Source organism: Rhipicephalus microplus, chromosome 10, assembly GCF_043290135.1.
Source record: "Rhipicephalus microplus isolate Deutch F79 chromosome 10, USDA_Rmic, whole genome shotgun sequence".
Classification (NCBI taxonomy): domain Eukaryota; kingdom Metazoa; phylum Arthropoda; class Arachnida; order Ixodida; family Ixodidae; genus Rhipicephalus; species Rhipicephalus microplus.
The window spans coordinates 16,929,226-16,946,632 of NC_134709.1; the positions used below are offsets into that span (position 1 = coordinate 16,929,226).

General features: G+C 48.2%; 3 protein-coding genes across 6 annotated transcripts in view; 2 read left to right on the forward strand and 1 right to left on the reverse strand.

Annotated features, from left to right (window-relative positions):
- The window catches only part of LOC119181837 (spindle assembly abnormal protein 6 homolog), a 269,839-nt gene that overhangs the window by 40,081 nt on the left and 212,351 nt on the right, over positions 1–17,407 (reverse strand). The window contains exons 1-3 of one of the 2 annotated variants that reach the window (XM_075875138.1): positions 1,272–1,386; positions 934–1,061; positions 246–303 (exon numbers count right to left, since the gene is read on the reverse strand). In XM_075875138.1, coding sequence (XP_075731253.1) covers positions 246–303; positions 934–1,055 — 180 coding nt within the window. In that variant the 5' untranslated portion in view covers positions 1,056–1,061; positions 1,272–1,386. Of the gene's footprint in view, positions 1–245; positions 304–933; positions 1,062–1,271; positions 1,387–17,407 lie in introns of those variants that run through there. The other variant, XM_075875137.1, reaches the window with a different exon arrangement.
- LOC142774603 (uncharacterized) lies at positions 6,081–13,163 on the forward strand. The gene is made up of 5 exons (XM_075875131.1): positions 6,081–6,300; positions 7,140–7,262; positions 7,683–7,994; positions 9,597–10,099; positions 11,160–13,163. Exons 2-5 carry the CDS (start codon positions 7,161–7,163, stop codon positions 13,099–13,101), a joined length of 2,859 nt encoding a protein of 952 aa, XP_075731246.1. The 5' UTR covers positions 6,081–6,300; positions 7,140–7,160; the 3' UTR covers positions 13,102–13,163.
- The window catches only part of LOC119181024 (terminal uridylyltransferase 7), a 51,338-nt gene continuing 50,472 nt past the window's right edge, over positions 16,542–17,407 (forward strand). For 2 of the 3 annotated variants that reach the window (XM_037432173.2, XM_037432175.2), the window contains exons 1-2: positions 16,542–16,676; positions 17,280–17,360. The gene's annotated coding sequence lies outside the window, so the exon portion shown is untranslated. Of the gene's footprint in view, positions 16,793–17,279; positions 17,361–17,407 lie in introns of all 3 variants that reach the window. The other variant, XM_037432174.2, reaches the window with a different exon arrangement.

Here is a 17,407-nt window from a genome sequence, read left to right on the forward strand (position 1 = left end):
CCACAAATTTGTGCTCGGTCTAAACACACGATAATTTATTCACAAGGACAGTTGAATCAGTTACATCTTGCAGGGTTCACGTCTATCCTGAATGCACTTGGGAGTTTTGTTTCTTTTTCCAATTCTGCACTGCATTTTTTTTTTTTCAGAGCATAAAGAGGCAGCAGAGCTCTTTTTTTTACCTACTGTTTACAGTTTATTGTTCATTGTTTATTATTTAATGTTTACAGCTTATTGGTTCTCACCTTTCGGCCAATGATCGACGAGTTGCTCCTCCGTATGGCGAGGCACACTGACGGAACTCTAAAATGCAATCAAACGAACAATGCGAACGATGAAAGTCGGCCCGGTGTAAACATTTGTGTCGTCTCGGCCACATCACAAAATGACAAACCAAGTTCGATTGCGAGGTAAATACGGGGCCCTCCCTGCCACATGTACAGCACACAACGTGAACAACTCGAAGTATGCAAACAGTTTCACATTCCGGTTACCAACATACGAACGCCTTCAGCATTTACCACTGTAAAGTGAAAGATTGAAAGAGTTGCCGGGCCACGAGTCTATCGTACAAGAAACAAACGCGATCGCAAACGGTGTCCCGTTTCGACACCATTACTCGCAAAATTGTACCAAACATTCTCTCCGTGACCGCTTCTGAAAACTATCCCTTAGACTCCGCTGAAATGGTTGGCGGGCCAAGCAAGGGGCTGTGAATTGTACATGCGTCTGGCATTCCGACCTGCAATCAAGCAGCTGTGGTACGTCGATACGTGACAGTTTTTAAGTATGTGCTCCAACAAGCCTCGTGTGTAAAACACTAGCTTCGGAGTCTTGGGGAGAACACATATACGCCAAGCCGGGACTTATTTACAACGACTTTCGCGCGCTGGAGCGGCAAACAAACAACCGCCGATCGCGCGCTAAACTCACCGACGAGATGTGGCGCAGTAGTCGTCCTTCAGTTGCACGCTCAGCGATTGACAGTAGAGGCTCTCATCTCGACTCGGCTCGTCTGCGCTATCCAACCTCCTGTACTGCGAGTCCAGGATCATCTCGGTCTGACGAAAGAAGCCGGAAACGAAACGAGAGCCGACATCAATGTGCGATCGCGAGGCTCAAGCGCCGACAATGTGTGTGACGGCAAAATTGAAGTGCTCCTCGCAGACCACGTTACGAATTTTGCTGTACATCGAAGAAAACGTCCTTCGACTTGATTTTAAGCACATTTAAGTGCGAGTGTCACCGAAATGTGGTCAAACAGTACGCACCGTGTTGACAACGCCATCGAGCACATTGAAAAATGCAACGCTTTCATCTGATTGGTCTACCACTTGGATTGTTCGGCGCCTTTTAGTCGGCCGTCAGTGGCTTGTACGGTTGATGTGGTTACCTTCCTCATGATTGTTTTTGCATAACAAAACATTAACGCAAAAGCATTTTTATTCTATAACCTTTATTATATTATTTGTGTATGGGTTAGGTTGATTTTATTGATTATAAAATTTGACGCTTGGGACACTAAGGTTTGTGTCAGAACTAAAAAGGCGGGAATTTAGAACAAGTGCAAGTACTTCTAGCGAACATTCAGAAATTTCTCTACTTATCCCACGAAAGAACGGTTAAATTCTTCATCACACACGTAAGATGACGTTCAAATGCGCGTCTCAACCCAGTCATTTTGCAAGCAAAATAATGTGATAGACCAATGTGATCGAAAAGAAAACGCTCGAAAAAGCAACTGAACAGCATGCATATGTCCAGCGTAACGAACGCTTTTGTGGCTACCCAGTATGATCCGTGACGTACCCGAGGTGTGAAAAACCGTCCCCCCCCCCCCCCCCCGTCCACACGAAATTTTTTGCCATGATATACCCAGCACCAGGAACGTAGCCAGAATTTTTTTTTTTTCGTGAGGGAAAGGGGGGGGTAAACTATACTTTTGCACGTTCGCGCATGTGTTTGTATGTGTGCGTGTATATATAAGCAAACTAAATTCGAAAACTTCGGAGTGTAGGGGGTAGTAGGAACCCCACTCCCTGGCTACGCTACCGCCGAGCACAAAATGACACTAGACAACATTTCGCTGCCCGGCCCCCTCTTCAGATCAAAGGAGGAAGGAGGTAAACCCCCGAAAATTTCTGCATTTCGGAAATTTCTGCCTATGCCCCCTAGTGTGGTAACACCAAACAAAATGAAAGAACCCATTGCAGCTGAAAATTCAAGTTTGTAAAAGTTCTCGCAACTGATCTTTTAAACTTTTGGCATATAAAAACAAACGATGCAAAGATTCACTTTCATTTCAATGAAGGCGTTAAGATGACTGAGCAAGGCCACACCTGTAAAAGTTGAAGGTTCAGTTCAGGGCTCGACATCGTAGTTCGGTAATTGATATTTCACCATTGGTTCTATAAAGCATATTAGCACCATGAAGCACAATAGTAAACGAAGATGTAGCAGCTAACGTTATCGGGCATGACAAACATTTCTTCTAATCACTCCGCGAAGACAAACGGCGTATTTTTAATGTCTTGCGAACACGTTTCTCGTCTGTTGAGTTCTGTATGTGACGTGACTCTACTGGTGGTGCAAGGAAGGCGCTGTCGTCTGCATACACATGCACTTGCTCACCCTGTTGTATAGGGATAGTAAAGTATTGAACAGCAATGACGACAATATAAACTGACCCTTGGATGAGACCTGCGCATCCTGGCCGGTTCGACAGTTCTGCTTCTTCTGCTTGCAGGATGATGATGATCATGATGATGCTCCTTGGGTGATTGGTTAAATGACGATGATGATGATGAAGAGAAGAAGAAGAACTCAAATGGATGGCGCTCACCCACAAAGGGGATGGGCCAAAAACCACGGGTGGCAAGATGCTTATAGTAACAAAACTAAAACCAATCTTAAAATATTAGCTGAGAGATAAAACTGAGGATAAACAATGATTACTGAATAAGTGTTCAAAAACCTTTTCTGCTGCCTGATTGAAATAACTACGAATTACAGGCTAAGAATCTGAATAAGTCAGAATAGACTAACACGGTAATCTTTTTGTTACTTTGATGTCGTCAAACACAGTAGAGCATACATCCCTGTGGCAGTAACCTAACGAAGTTCCGCTAAGTGATAAAATTACTGTAACATTACTGTAGCATGCATGGCTATACTATACCCTCTTCCATTCCTTCCTCTCCTCCTGATGCTCCCTTCCCGTTCTAACCCCTGTTATACTTCACAAAACTATGCTAGTATTTACGCTGTCCTTTCTATTACCTCACATCAGTCTCTCTCAGGGACCCAGCCAAGAGGGAGAGTGGGTTGGGCGCACGACCCTCATAACACAGGTTATGAGTGAACATTGGGGTGTCATGGCCATAGGCTTGCGCAGGGTTCCCATTCAGGGGGGGGGGGGGGGGCGAAGGTTCGTCACAGTGCCCCCCCCCTATCATGTCAATGTATGGGGCTGCCATTTGAGTGACTGAATAAAGGTAGCATGTAAGATAACAAGTAGCATGTAAGGAATAAAGGTAGCGTGTAAGATAACACGTGATGTTATAATTTTCTGAGTGCTGTGCTTGCGGTGTGTTTCTGCTTTGCTGCCAGGGTGGCACGACCTAGTCAGGCTTTTACTTAGCCTTTACACGTGTCCCCCAAGGCAATCTTGTTCAATTTTGCCTTGAATAAAAGCAAACCAAACAAAACCATATACAGTAGTTATAGGTGACATTGCGCCCCCCCCCCTCCCTATCATGTCAAAGTATGGTGTTGGCTTTGCGCCCTACCTGTCGCTCCCTGCTCGCCCCCCCCCCCCTCCCGCCGTTCGCGCGCCTATGGTCGCGGCTTGTGAATGTGGCGAGAAGGCAAAAAGTGTGGCAGCTTGGGCCAGTTTGTATGGCATGACGATAGTTATAGCGCGAGAACAAAACGACGACACGCTCGTGCCTTTCGTGTCCTTCTTGTCTCTGTGTCGTCGTTTTGTTCTCGCGCTATAACTATCGAGGAGGCAAGGTTGGGCACATTTCAACAAAAGAACACTTTGGTGAGGATTCAGGTTTCTTCGTGAAATATTAGCAAGAGCTACGTTCACTTTTACTAACCAGCTGAGATTGAAAAAGAGACATAATGAGCATGGCAATCTGGTTCGCTTTTTAAATATGGCATCACCTACTTGCGACTGTTTCAGCGATCAGGGTCGACGTTACAAAAATCTGCATCCTAAGTTCTTGAACAAAAAATGGCAAATATTTGCTTTCTTCTGCGGTTTCCGATGGATTTCAATAATTGCATTAAGGCAAGGCTGTAAGCAGAAATATATTTCGCGGGGGGGGGGGGGGGCAGCTCTTCGATCTAAAATGGGAGCCCGGATGGCAAATGGTTACTTTGAGTTGTTTATGCACGGCGAAAAGAAAAAAAATCCGCGGTGGTGGGCAGAGTCACGGGCCCGAAGTGCCACCCCCAGGGTACACCACTGCATTTAGGAGAATGCAGCCCAGCCAGACCTGCCATTGGCCGATTGGCCGAAAATTTTTTCAAGATCCTGGAAGCCGCGCGTCGGTGCAAATAAAAATTTGCTACGGTAGCACTATTTCATAACGCAGTTTAGCTGATGCAACTCCTAATTTCCTTGGGTAAGAGCATGTGCTATGCGAAGGAAACCTAAGACGCTGCAAATATGCATACTGAAAATTCGGCATGTTCCTCGTGAATACAAAATTTTCTAAATCATGCGATAGTGCCAAGGTAGAGTGGCCACCCTAGCCATGGGAAGAGAATCTTAGGATCCAAGGGGTGCTATCCTGAACTTTACCGATTCCCGCCATAACGTTGCCGGAGTCATTCGTAAACTCTGATTGGCCCAGAGGAAATGGCCCATAGGGCTACCACGGACTCTCTGATTGGCTAAAGATGCCGCCATTATGGAACTTGACAATATCCGGAATAGCCCCACACAGTAAAATTTTATTCTCAACGCTTTGTCGGCGCTAAAACCAGCGACGAATGCCCGTCAAAGTCCGGAAAAGTAGCCAACGAAAGGCTATACCTACCGCTTTCGTTAAAAAACGCGCATGAACGAAATCGTCGTGCTCACGTAGGCTTATAATTTTTCAACATTTCAAGTTCACAGCTCCGATTACTCGTACTTAAACAGCCATTCCGGTTTCGTCGTTCTCTTTTGCCGCCAAAATAAAACGGCGGGCATGCATGCAAGCGCCAATAAATGGGAGAACTTAGTTCCATATCCTTAGTTATCACCGTCATATGACGTAGCCAGGGGGTGGCGGCACCTCGTGCCCCCCCCTTCCCCTCCGAAAAGAAACCATGCCGACGCTCCTGCATGTAACCCATCTGGCATTCTGACAGCGCTTACTCGTTGAACATTTTAATTAATTCGATGTTTCATCTTTAGTTTAAATATCAATTGGCCTTTATAATTTTATAGATCTTAAACATCCTGCCTTCCGGTTCTATGCCCATCCCCCTTTGTGGATGAGCGCCACCAGTAAGAGGACATCATCGTTATCATCATCATCAGGGTGGCAACGGCATCGCAGGGCATTTTGTCTTTTGGAGCTTCCACTTCTGGTTTCTCTAATGGGACAGTATGCGCGGCCGTCCGGGACTATATTGATGAAACTAATAGGTTGACTAATTAACCAGTTTCATTATCCTAACATGTCCACATAATTATAGACGTATAAAATCAGATTATTGCTCTATTCTAAGAATAAATTCGTTTATGTAGATATTTGTATGCATTACATTAAGCGCCACACTTTCCTAGGCTATCGGTAATCTTTCTGTTAAACCTCCATCATTCCAAATCTGAACAGTAAATGTTGAAACCACTCGATTCTTGGCCAATCCCCAACAGTGGGTATGCGCCACTAACAATAGGAGAACAACAACAACAACAACAACAGATTACCGTGCTAGTGAACCCCTACCTTTTCAGATCTTTAGTTTATAATTCGTAGTTACGTCTATCAAAAACAAGGGATGGTTTGACCGCTTGCACAGCAAGCATTTTTGTTTTTTTGGTAGTATTATTTTTAAACTACTTTTTTCAGATTGGCTTCATTTTCATTTAAGTATCCTGCCGCCCGGTTTTTGGCCCATCCCCCTCTGTGGGTAAGCGCCATCCATCAGAGGTCATCAGCATCAGCCCACCGCCGAGTGGATCCTCTGGCGGACCGTCGACTGTCGACGGCAGCTCCCGAAGCGGAGGGCCGAGGCGCGCAGCGGCGAGGTCCCGGCGCCCATGCATGGTGCGCTTGCAGCGTCATTCACAGACAGGTACAGTTCTGATGAACACGACCAGCGGTGTGCTTGGCATTCTTCAGTTCTAGTGTAGGCGTATATATACACTCTGGGGGGCGTATACAATTTCTGTTTGGTGTAACTTAGCAGTGTGGCAGCTTGGGCTAGTTGGCATGACGATATGCCAACTAGCCCAAGGTATGGCTAGTTGGCATATATAGTTGGCCATACCAACGATAGGTATGGCATGACGATAGTTATAGCGCGAGAACAAAACGACGACACAGAGACAAGAAGGTCGTGTCTTTCGTGTCCTTCTTGTCTCTGTGTCGTCGTTTTGTTCTCGCGCTATAACTATCGTCTGTTTGGTGTGTTTGTGTGTGTGTAGGGCGGGGGGGGGGGTCCAATTATACTTTATGTATGTGCACACGTACAAAACACACATGCAAAACTGAAACTTTTGTGGGGTAGGGAAGTCCGAACCCTCCCTCCCTCGCCGTACAGGCGTAGGCAAGGGGGCGCACCAGACCCGTGCCCCCCCCCCCCCCCGCTCCCCCACATTTACTTTGCTGTTGCATACACAGCACGAAATGACACTCGATCCCATCTGCATGCGCTTGCTCCTACCAACACTCCGACGTCGCTATGTAATACGGTTTTTCACACCTCAAGACAAAATCCTGGCAACGCGCAAGTTTAAGGACGAATATGCAGTGCACTTAGAAGTGTGGCAGCTTGGGCTAGTTGGTATGGCATGACGATAGTTATAGCGCGAGAACAAAACGACGACACAGAGACAAGAAGGACACGAGCGCTTGTCTCTGTGTCGTCGTTCCGAGTTCAGTGCAAATTCGCGATGCCCGCTTCTCTTTCAGTTCCGGCCGGTCCCAGAAAATATGGCTCGGCCGTGCCGCCCGATGAGGCTTCTGCTGCTGGCAGCTGCTGCTGTGCTCTGCAAGCTGCCACGCTGTGGCGGAGTTGAACCCAGCAATGTTCCAGTGAGCCGGTTTTTCGCCTTTTAGGCATACGTTCATTGGTGCTGTTTATGAACTACTATGATGGCGTCTCAAATAAGCCAAATATATATATTTTGTTTTTCGGAGAGGAGGGGTGGCTTCAACCAACTTCAACGTAAATTACGTACTGCCCCTCCACCCACTCTCCTGCTATGTCAGTTGGCGCAAAGATATCGGCGCGAAAGTTTGAAATAATAAGATTATGACTTTTTTTATTATTTTATAAAATTGAGCCTATTACCATGATATTGAATAGGGCTGGTGATTGAGGGGGGAAAAAGATTTCCCAGCTAAAGTTCGTTCATTGGCCGTTTTTTTTTTTTTTTTTGGTGCACCTTTGCGCGGTTTCATCGCATTTTGTCGGCAACATCGGTCTTTTTTTTTCCCCTCACACATACAAAGCACCACATCGCCAAGAAAGATCTGCGCGTCGACCTGTCGGTTCCCTCGCTAGGCGTCCTGCTGTCCCAGAGGCTGCACCGTAAGGCATCGTCGCTACAGGAACAGCAACGTGGCCTGCAGTGGCAGCGTCAGTACGAGGATGGCGCATTGTCTAACGGAAGAGCGGAAGGAAACGACTCTATCGGCGACGAGGGCGCCACTGGTGACCACAGCACCGTGTGGAGACACAGGGGACGTTTCGGCCAGGACATGACCTTCAGGACTAACGCGGCCACGCTGGCCACTGAGCATGGCAGCGAGATTGTGATACAGGTGAGCATCTGAACGGCATACATGGCACGCGCACGGCAGGATTTTGTGGATATCAGAACAGTGCAACCAATGGCGTACCAGGGAGTAGCACACAGTACCCCCCACTGAAATTATTTTTGCTACGAAATATAGAGCATAAAAAGGCGCCCGAGCACATCTGCTTGCCCAGCCCCCACTTCAAAAAAAAAGCCCCCCCCCCCCCCCCCCCCCTTCACCGGAAAAAAAAAAAATCTGCTTTTGCTTCTGAGTGCAACAGACAAGGTCTGGCGAACATCACGCCATCGGTACTGTGCCCTTGTGATTGCACTCTTTTGATATTCATTACACACTAACAACATGCCCAGTTTCTACTCTTCACTGCAGTAATTTGTTTTCGGGGAAGGAGGGGGGCAAAACGCCGGTGTGGCTAGGGTGCTGGGAGAGAGAGGGGGGTAGCTGCCCCTGTTGCATGCCCATCACTCCATGGTTCGCCCTCTGATAAAGAGACAGTAAAGTGAAACAATGAAGCAGCCTGCTTACACTATGAAAGATCCACTGCTGTTAATTTCACTATCACAGTTACACTCGTAGAACAAAAAAATCAAGGTCAAAGTTTCCAGTTTAAATTTCGCGCGCAAAACCCCCTGAGTGCTCATACGAATTGAAGCTGTCCTTGTGTGTGTTTTGTCTACAGTGCTCACTAGATTTCTTGAAGCTTGGTATGTTTAGCCCACGTATCTCTCTCAGGTGACAATGTATTTCATTATTACCGATTAGGATAACTACGTATGGCCTAGTAGACACCTCCGAAACCTATGCCTTCGCGGCGAAATCGGAACGGGAACATTGAAGTGGCTGAGACACCTTCACTTTTATTTTGCGCATCTTCTCGCTTACAAAGCGCTGTCTCGCAGCAAGCGTTGAGACTGTGAAAGAGCATAATTTACTAACATGAAAAAAAAAAAAAAACAATCTCTCCCTCGTAAAGGGGCCTTGCAACACTTTTTCAGTAGAAAACGCTGCCGATCGGTAGTCGAGGCCCCTGAGAACCCCTTGCAAGAACGACGGCAAAACTGGACGGCGGCGTCCATGGTAAAGGAAGAAACGACCACAAAAAGCGTGCGTGGATCTGCCGGGCTCCGTTCTTGTATATTCCGTCTTTTTTATGGCAGTGGCGTCCCACGCGATTCCACGCTGAATTTGTAGCTACGGTCGTATAGGAGCGCTCTGTCTCGTCAACTTGCTTCAGTAAAACTCAACTAGCCGGCCTTTGTTTAGGGGCGCAAGGCAAAAATATATATATACATCACTTTCCCACACAATCGTGGGGAAAACAATCTCGAAGGACGCCGCTGCCATAACAAAGCCGCGGCCTGGAATTTACAATTACTTCTCGAAGTAGGTTAGAAATCGCTCCTTCTTCTTTCTACAAATGATGGCATATACAGAAATTACTGCTTCACGTACCCAAATCCACGAAGAAGTTAGAAATCGCTCCTTCTTCTTTCTACAAATGATGGCATATACACAAATTACTGCTTCACGTACCCAAATCCACGAAGAAGATGGTCTTTGCCTTCGAGAAGGACGCCATCATTTTTTCTTTAAATATTTCATACGCAGCTATCTCAGGAGCGACTCAGCCAGCGGCCGTGGAAAGACCTCATGGAGCCGCACGAGCCACTGCCAGCCGATCTCGCTTCAGTCTCGACGCAGCCGCCGCCAAAGTTGAAACGAAGCAACGTCGATACGAGGACGAGCTCACTTCAAATCGCATCTGGTCGCAATGCCACCGTCTCCAACGCTACCGAAAGGGGTTGCAACTGCTCCGAACTGCTAACCAACGAGACCTTCACCAAGGTGTTCTATTTAGTGCCGCCGTCCGTCGAAACGAACAGCCGGAACCGGATCCCCGTCAAGGAAGTCGTGAGAGCGTCACTGTCTAAAACCGTGCTTGTCGAGAGGCTGTACGACAACGGCGGATGTCACTGCGGCTGCAACAACACGGCGTCACCCAAACCAGCGTCTTCGAGCCGGAGTTCGAGTACAGAGAAGAGATCAACGACGGCGGCGACAAGGGCAGCGAAAAACACCACTCAGCCTTCAACGACGCCTGCTACAACAAGGTTAGTTTCGACTGATGGTGACTGTTAAAGGTTTTTGATATATTGGCTGCACTAGATACCTTGTTTATTTCGCTTCGCCCAAAGTAATTCAAGAAAGGGTGACCGACAACGACTCGTTCGTAGCACAAAGCCACCACTAAAATCATACAGGTTTCACATAAATTGAGCTGCCGAAAAATTCTTTTCTGCTCCGGGAATCGAACCCGGAACCAAGACAACGCCCTCTGGAGGCTGTCACTCTACCTATTGAGCTAACCATGAGAATGAGTAGCGTGAGGGCGAAATAATCAGGTTGAAGCGCACGGACACTGAATATGCATTTTCACAGGAACGATGTGTAAAGTAATTGAAGGCCGGAACTTAGAGTGTGCATTCTCTTTTTTATCGGTGGAAAGCTAATGACCACGAGATAGTTAGAGTTTCATGCGAGTTCCACTTTAGTGTCGAAGAACAGGAAAGTTCAAATTTCCGTTAGTATTTCCGTTACCTCTTTTTACTGCACACTTTCTCTCTCTCTCTCTCTCTCTGTGTGTGTGTGTGTGTGTGTGTGTGTGTGTGTGTGTGTGTGTGTGTGTGTGTGTGTGTGTGTGTGTGTGTGTGTGTGTGTGTGTGTGTGTGTGTGTGTGTGTGTGTGTGTGTGTGTGTGTGTGTGTGTGTGTGTGTGTGTGTGTGTGTGTGTGTGTGTGTGTGTGTGTGTGTGTGTGTGTGTGTGTGTGTGTGTGTGTGTGTGTGTGTGTGTGTGTGTGTGTGTGTGTGTGTGTGTGTGTGTGTGTGTGTGTGTGTGTGTGTGTGTGTGTGTGTGTGTGTGTGTGTGTGTGTGTGTGTGTGTGTGTGTGTGTGTGTGTGTGTGTGTGTGTGTGTGTGTGTGTGTGTGTGTGTGTGTGTGTGTGTGTGTACTTTTACAACTACCAGAACCCGGAGGTGACGGATATAAAACAGACGATGTGACACTGACAAGGCTATATTAAAGGTGCACACATACACGGTAATATTACCGCCACCATAAGAATGAATGAGTTCCCCAATTTTCATGAGATATTCAACACTTTTATCCCCTCAGAGTGCGTCAACAGGAAGACCACCCGCAGGCCCTGTACGCCACCAGACCCTCCGCGAGAACTTCGAAAAGCAGAAAGTGCCCCACGCGCGTCTTTGTCAAGTTTCCAGGAGAGGAACTTCCAGCTCGCGCTGCGGACTGCCGGAAGCTGTGGCTGCCGGACAGCGTCTACAAGGACGAGACCTTCTGGGAATGCGAAGACCGAGGGTCGGTTGACTGCAGGGGCGAAGGTGGACGCGAGGCGACGAAACGCCTGTTGCAGGCGTTGCGGCCGGTGTCCGGTCCACCGCCTTCTTCACGTCAGTACTCGCGAAACGTGGTGTACACGAGGACCTCGGTGAAGTGCTCCGCTATGCCAGGAACGGCACAGACGACAGCGGCAACAAACTGCGGGGAAACGACTGCGACGTCGACAACAGAGAGAACCACGTCCACGACGGGGTCAAAGAACGGCTGTGGGGACGATGAAGACGCGTCGTCCGGCACACCCGAGAAGAGTGTGCACAAGGCTTCGCTGAACGAACCTGCCGAAGGCAGACACCCGTACTTCTTAGCGCCGTTCTACCCATTCGGTGGTAATGCCTCCAAGATGGGGAACGCGACGCTTTCGTCCACAAAGGCGCCGATGACCGCGAACTTGCGGCACCGACATTACACGACTGATAAGACGCCGAAGAAGACAAGCGCGAAGACTCTGACGCCAACCTCGTTCTCACGAACGTCCAGGACGACATCAGGTATTATTCGCTCTGATAGCGCGCAATCTAGCACCACGGGAACGGAGTTTCCCGCGTTCCCACCGAAGAGCGGGCCTCTGCTGGCGGGCTGGACGCGGCTGTGCGCGAACAGCGACAACCCGGGATCCACGTTCAATAGCTCGCTCGCCTTCGTACTCATGTGTGCTCTGCCCGGTGCCGCCAGTTGCAACGGAAGCTACTGCGAGCCGGCGAAGCGTCGCGTCGCCTACGAGGACCAACGTCAAATGGTGCATGACACGACTTATCGCCAAAGGAACACGCACAACCATCTGCACGAGGACGACGACTTCCCGTGGACCCGCGCCTCCAAGCACAGGTCGTCCAGTCCGGAACAAGTCCGGTATCTGCCTTACAGGTCTTCGAGGAATGTAACTGCTTTTCCCTATCCATTCCGAGGCCCTGACGTATGGAAAGCGCGTGACGGGAACGTCTCCCGGCTTGGCGGGCGAAACGTCACTGCATCCAGGAGCGGCAGCCACCCGCACCGCGATGTTCCAGTCTTCCTCGAAGTAACCATTTCATCCAATCCGAAGCCATTCTTCATGGGCGGAACGCGGACAACCAGGCCGACCACGGAGAAGAGATACGTCGACGTCATTTTCGGAGCAGCGGAGGGGAGCCTGCAGAGGGCATCGCCACGTCAAAGGCAACGTTTGGCGTACAGAACCTACCAGGAGGTCGCCCGCCAACTTCCACTCACCGACGTCAAGCGGCACGACGCGACACCCGACTACGTCATTGGGGAACGCACCACTGCTACGGGAAACGAGAACAGTCGAAGTAGAGCGCCAGACAAGAGAGCAGCGAGCAGTATCGGTTATGCGACTAGCGTTGGAAAAGAGCTTCGTCCCTGGCCACCCGTTAAGGTAGACCTGCTGAAGTCCAGTGTCAGAATGAAGGCGCTTGTAGACAGGGCGAGGAGCCCAGCGTGCAAGGACGGTTTTCCGTGCGCTGAAGACGACGGCAAGAAGACCGACATGTTACAAAAAATTATCGTGCGCAGTGGTCAGCCTTCCGAAGAGGTCGAGTACGAGTACTACTACGTCGACGATGACACGCCGAGTAGCGAGCTGCCGCACGACATGTTTTTGCGCTCAGTCGCAATGGCATCAGACGCCTCGAGGTCTGCGCAAAGTGGTGGTGTTTTGGAACCAGCGAGCCACAACACATATTCTCAAAGCCGATAACAATGAATCCTATTGGCTACTGTTCTGTAGTAAAACGAACGATTAAAATTTGCAAAAAAAATTGAACCAAGCGTAGTGGTGTGAATACCTACACGAAAGACAGAATAATTCGTGGGCACGTCTACTCGCTCATATGTGTCAACGCGATCAACCTATAGCGTTAAATAGCGTTGCCGAAAGCCATCATGGCGGACGCACACGCGCACTGATGCCGTGCGGTAAACTTGCACGAAAGTCAAGAGTCTCGTGGTATAGTGTCACTCAGTTCGTAAATACCCATAGTAAAAACTTCGTTGAAGCTGGCTTCACTGCGATAAACCTCTTATTGCCTGGAAGCCAATATTCGGGCTAAGACACTTTCTTTCTTTCTTTCTTTCTTTCTTTCTTTCTTTCTTTCTTTCTTTCTTTCTTTCTTTCTTTCTTTCTTTTACGCATTGATTACAGATGAGAAGTTCCATATATAGTGTTCTCATGCTGTCAGAGTCAGCCGGCGAAGAGCAAGGCTGGTTCGTTCAAGAAAAAGAAATGAATACGTTCAAGAAAAAGAAATTGATTGATTGATTGATATGTGGGGCTTAACGTCCCAAAACCACCATATGATTATGAGAGACGCCGCAGTGGAGGGCTCCGGAAATTTCGACCACCTGGGGTTCTTTAACGTGCGCCCAAATCTGAGCACACGGGCCTACGACATTTCCGCCCCCATCTTAAATGCAGCCGCCGCAGCCGGGATTTGATCCCGCGACCTGCGGGTCGGCTGCCGAGTACTTTAGCCACTAGACCACCGCGGCGGGGCCTAGAAAAAAGAAAGAAAAAGAACGAGGACCAGAAGAAAATACAAGTGAAAAAATGTTTGCAAGATTTTTTTTTTTTTACGGGGAAGATGGAGGAATTCACCCGCCCGTTATGTATGTTCATGTGTGCGTTCGTATGTTATTCGCACATTCAAAATGATTTTAGGGTGGGCGGACGAGGGAGGGTTAGGCCTCGTGACTTAGGTTGAACTGTGAATAGTACGTAATTAGAAACCAGTAAATAGAACAGTGTAGACGGTAGAACAATAGAATTCGGATAGAGCAGTAAATGGTAAATTAAACGTATGATTTAGTCGTATGAATGAACTGACTTTTCGAAATACCAAAAAGCACCCCTTCTACTGCAAGAAAACGCTCGGTATATAGGCGCGCAAACGAGTGCTAAGAAATAGCAGCTGGCGACATGTTCGCGCACCTACGTACATTCAGCGATGCTACAGATGGTGGGGGCATCTGTTACGATCGGCATTAATCTTGGTAAAAGCGGATCACAATGCGTTGTCAGAGATATTGGGGCCTGGCATATAGCAAGTTTAAAAAAGCACTGTTAAATGCAAAGAGGAATTTAAGGTCTCGTTTTTAATTTGATAGAAACACACAAAAAATGACGTATACAGAGCTTACAATCAAGCTAACAAAAGTACTGTTGTAAATATGATACGAATGTGAAGAAATCGAGATAGAGCAAAAGGCTACTTGCCGCCGGCAGCTAAGATGAACCTGCACCCTTCGAATTTACAGGTTCGACGTTGTCTTTTCGTCGAATTTAGTTTATTCACACTATAGTATCAAAATTACTACGAATAACATCCTCCGTGCATTCTTTGCCTTGATTGACTGCTGGTTATAATTAACCTTGTCAAAGCCAGTGTACACCAAAATACAAAAATTGCCCCCACCTTCCCGTAGAGAATGCGCCGGGAGCAAGCAGCGTAGTAATTTTAATGCAACAAATTAACGATGAGACGAGGATTCATACCCGCCGGTAACCGTCATTTATGTGCACATTCATCAGCCCGCCGAGCTCCCGCGATGCGAGCGCCCTCACATGCCAGAGCGCGCTCACCCTCTCCACTGACTCTTGCCCACTCTCACCTACTCCTCCCGCACCACCGGCTCCGGTTGCTAGGGGCGAGGGCAAGAGCGCCAGCCCCCAGCTGTTGTTATGGGAAAGGGACTGAGAGCGCGGAGATAACACAAGCCGTTGCGCGGACACCGCCGGACGGTGACATTGCTCGACTAAGAAAAGGCATTCGCAATTAAAAAAAAACTAAAGACTCATGTACATAGAGATTGGGAACTAGGTCCCCGTACTCCATGCCGTACACAGCCAACCAGTTTGCACCCTTAAGTGTGCTTTGGTGTGTATGGTCTCTACTAACAGCCCACAGTAGGGGCGTTTTGACAAACCAAAACACCTTTGTCGTAGGGCGTTAGCTATAGACACGGAAAGCACCCTTGAGGGTGCAAACTGGTTTGATTTGTACGGGAGCCGAAATGTCTTGTATTTTAAAGTTCATTTTGTGTTTGGTCAGCGTGTTTTTGTTACATTGGACGATGAGCATTCTCGACCAGGCGAGTCAAACATCTTGATTTTGAGAAAAAGGCTATGGAATCAGCGACGTCACACAGATATTCAGGAGCCCGAAAAAATTCAAGAATTGCAACTATTCATTTCTCTTGAGTTTTCTCTGTCACTTACTGTTAAAAACCTGGGATAACAAAACGATCCGAAAATGCAGTTCTGAGTAATTATTCTATGAGACCAAATCAACGTACTAGCTGTTTAACTTCGGCGACAATAGTGTGTAGTTGTATTGTCGTTGCGTTATCCATCAAACTCGGGAGCTCTAAAGCAATAGTTGTCGACGGAATCACCATATGCGAGACGCGAAGCAGTCAGCTTATACTAGCGCAGACAAACATTCATCGGGGCAAAGTATGCGCCCGGCAACAGCGCGGGAACGACGTAGCACCTGGGAACGGCAACGTACACCTAATACCACGCATGCGTTCGTAACTTGAGCGGTGCGCGTCGGCGCGCGCTCAAGGACAAAAAAAAAGAAAAAGAAAGGAAAGACCGCTTCTAGAACTGTAGCGTTGGCACGAAAGGCCCTACAACATCGGTTGGTCGAGTCGGAAAGAAAGTAAGCTTCGCAAGGAATGCAAAAATAAAATTGAAGTGGTGGCGTGCGCCTTTCACAGCGCGGCCTGGCTTAGGTAGCCCGTTTTGCGAAAGTAAAGGTGGGTTGAAGTAAGGAATTTTGGGCACCTCTAGACAAACCGTGCTACAGAAAGGGAACCGGTTCCATTGCCTCGGTATGATCGCCTGATTCTTTTTGTGATCCGACGCATGCGTCATTTTGAACATATTACGCAGGCAATTAAGCAAGCAAGCTTATGTCATGATCGCCGCAACATTACTAGGTCCCCTAGCATTACGACAAGATGTGGCTGTAGTAAACCATGACTATAAGGGACGCAGCGTTCGACACTTAATTCTTTACTGAACGTACGATGTACCAGAATAAAAATATTTCAACGACTATCTCTTTTTTCTTCGCGTGTGAGACGATTGGCTGTCTATGCCCGTCATGGCGCTGTGTGCAGTATTTTTCGCCGGATAAAGACCGTTGGGCGCGTCGCAGTCTGCTAACAATGTGCAGATTGTTGGAACATGGCGGACGTACGTCCACCGTGACTACGGGGGCTTTATCGTCAAACTGCGTACTCAAGTGCTTCAAAATCGCCACATCCGAGGCAAGTGCCGACCGCTACAGAACGAGCTCTGTGAGGTCCTCCTGGAATGTCTTCTCGTTTCGTGCCCGTGTGATCGGTATTTACTTCCCCCTGGAAAACGCAACGTCGGAGCGCAGGTAATCTGGGCGCCCCATTTTCGCCCGGAGACGCAGCTGACGGACGCTGCACTTGGTGTCATAGCTTGCCACGCACACCACGTATGCAAGAGGCTCAGTTTTTACGCTGTTGCCCGAATGCGCTATTCGATTCGTATCTCGTTTATCGCGACTTCGTGCTGTTGCCAGATCACAACGTCGAGGCCCCTTTGTGATGACAGCGGAACCAGTTTTAGAGGAAACTCATTCTCCCCTCTTGATCTCGGAGCGAACGAATCTCGCGCGTTATCTCCGATTGCTAGTATAAGAGATAGCTTTGTCTCATTGCCGATTTCAGACCGAGCCGCTGCATTAGGTCGATGTTCGTTAGCCCAGAGGCCGCGAAGAAAAAAAATATAAACAAAGCTCTACAAACATTTACAAAACGTGACTTGTTAAGCAGCATATGTCTTTGTATTTTAATGGGCGTTGACGACGTCATATTGCTTGCATGTGCGGCGGTGCACAGCTGATGACCCAAGGATGTGACAGCTAAGGATAAACACCCGTTGACTTTCCTGTGCAGCCGTCGTGGTTGGTGGCAAAAACGGTAGAGTACCCTTCTGTTTTTCTCTTACCTGCTGGTCGCGTTCTGTT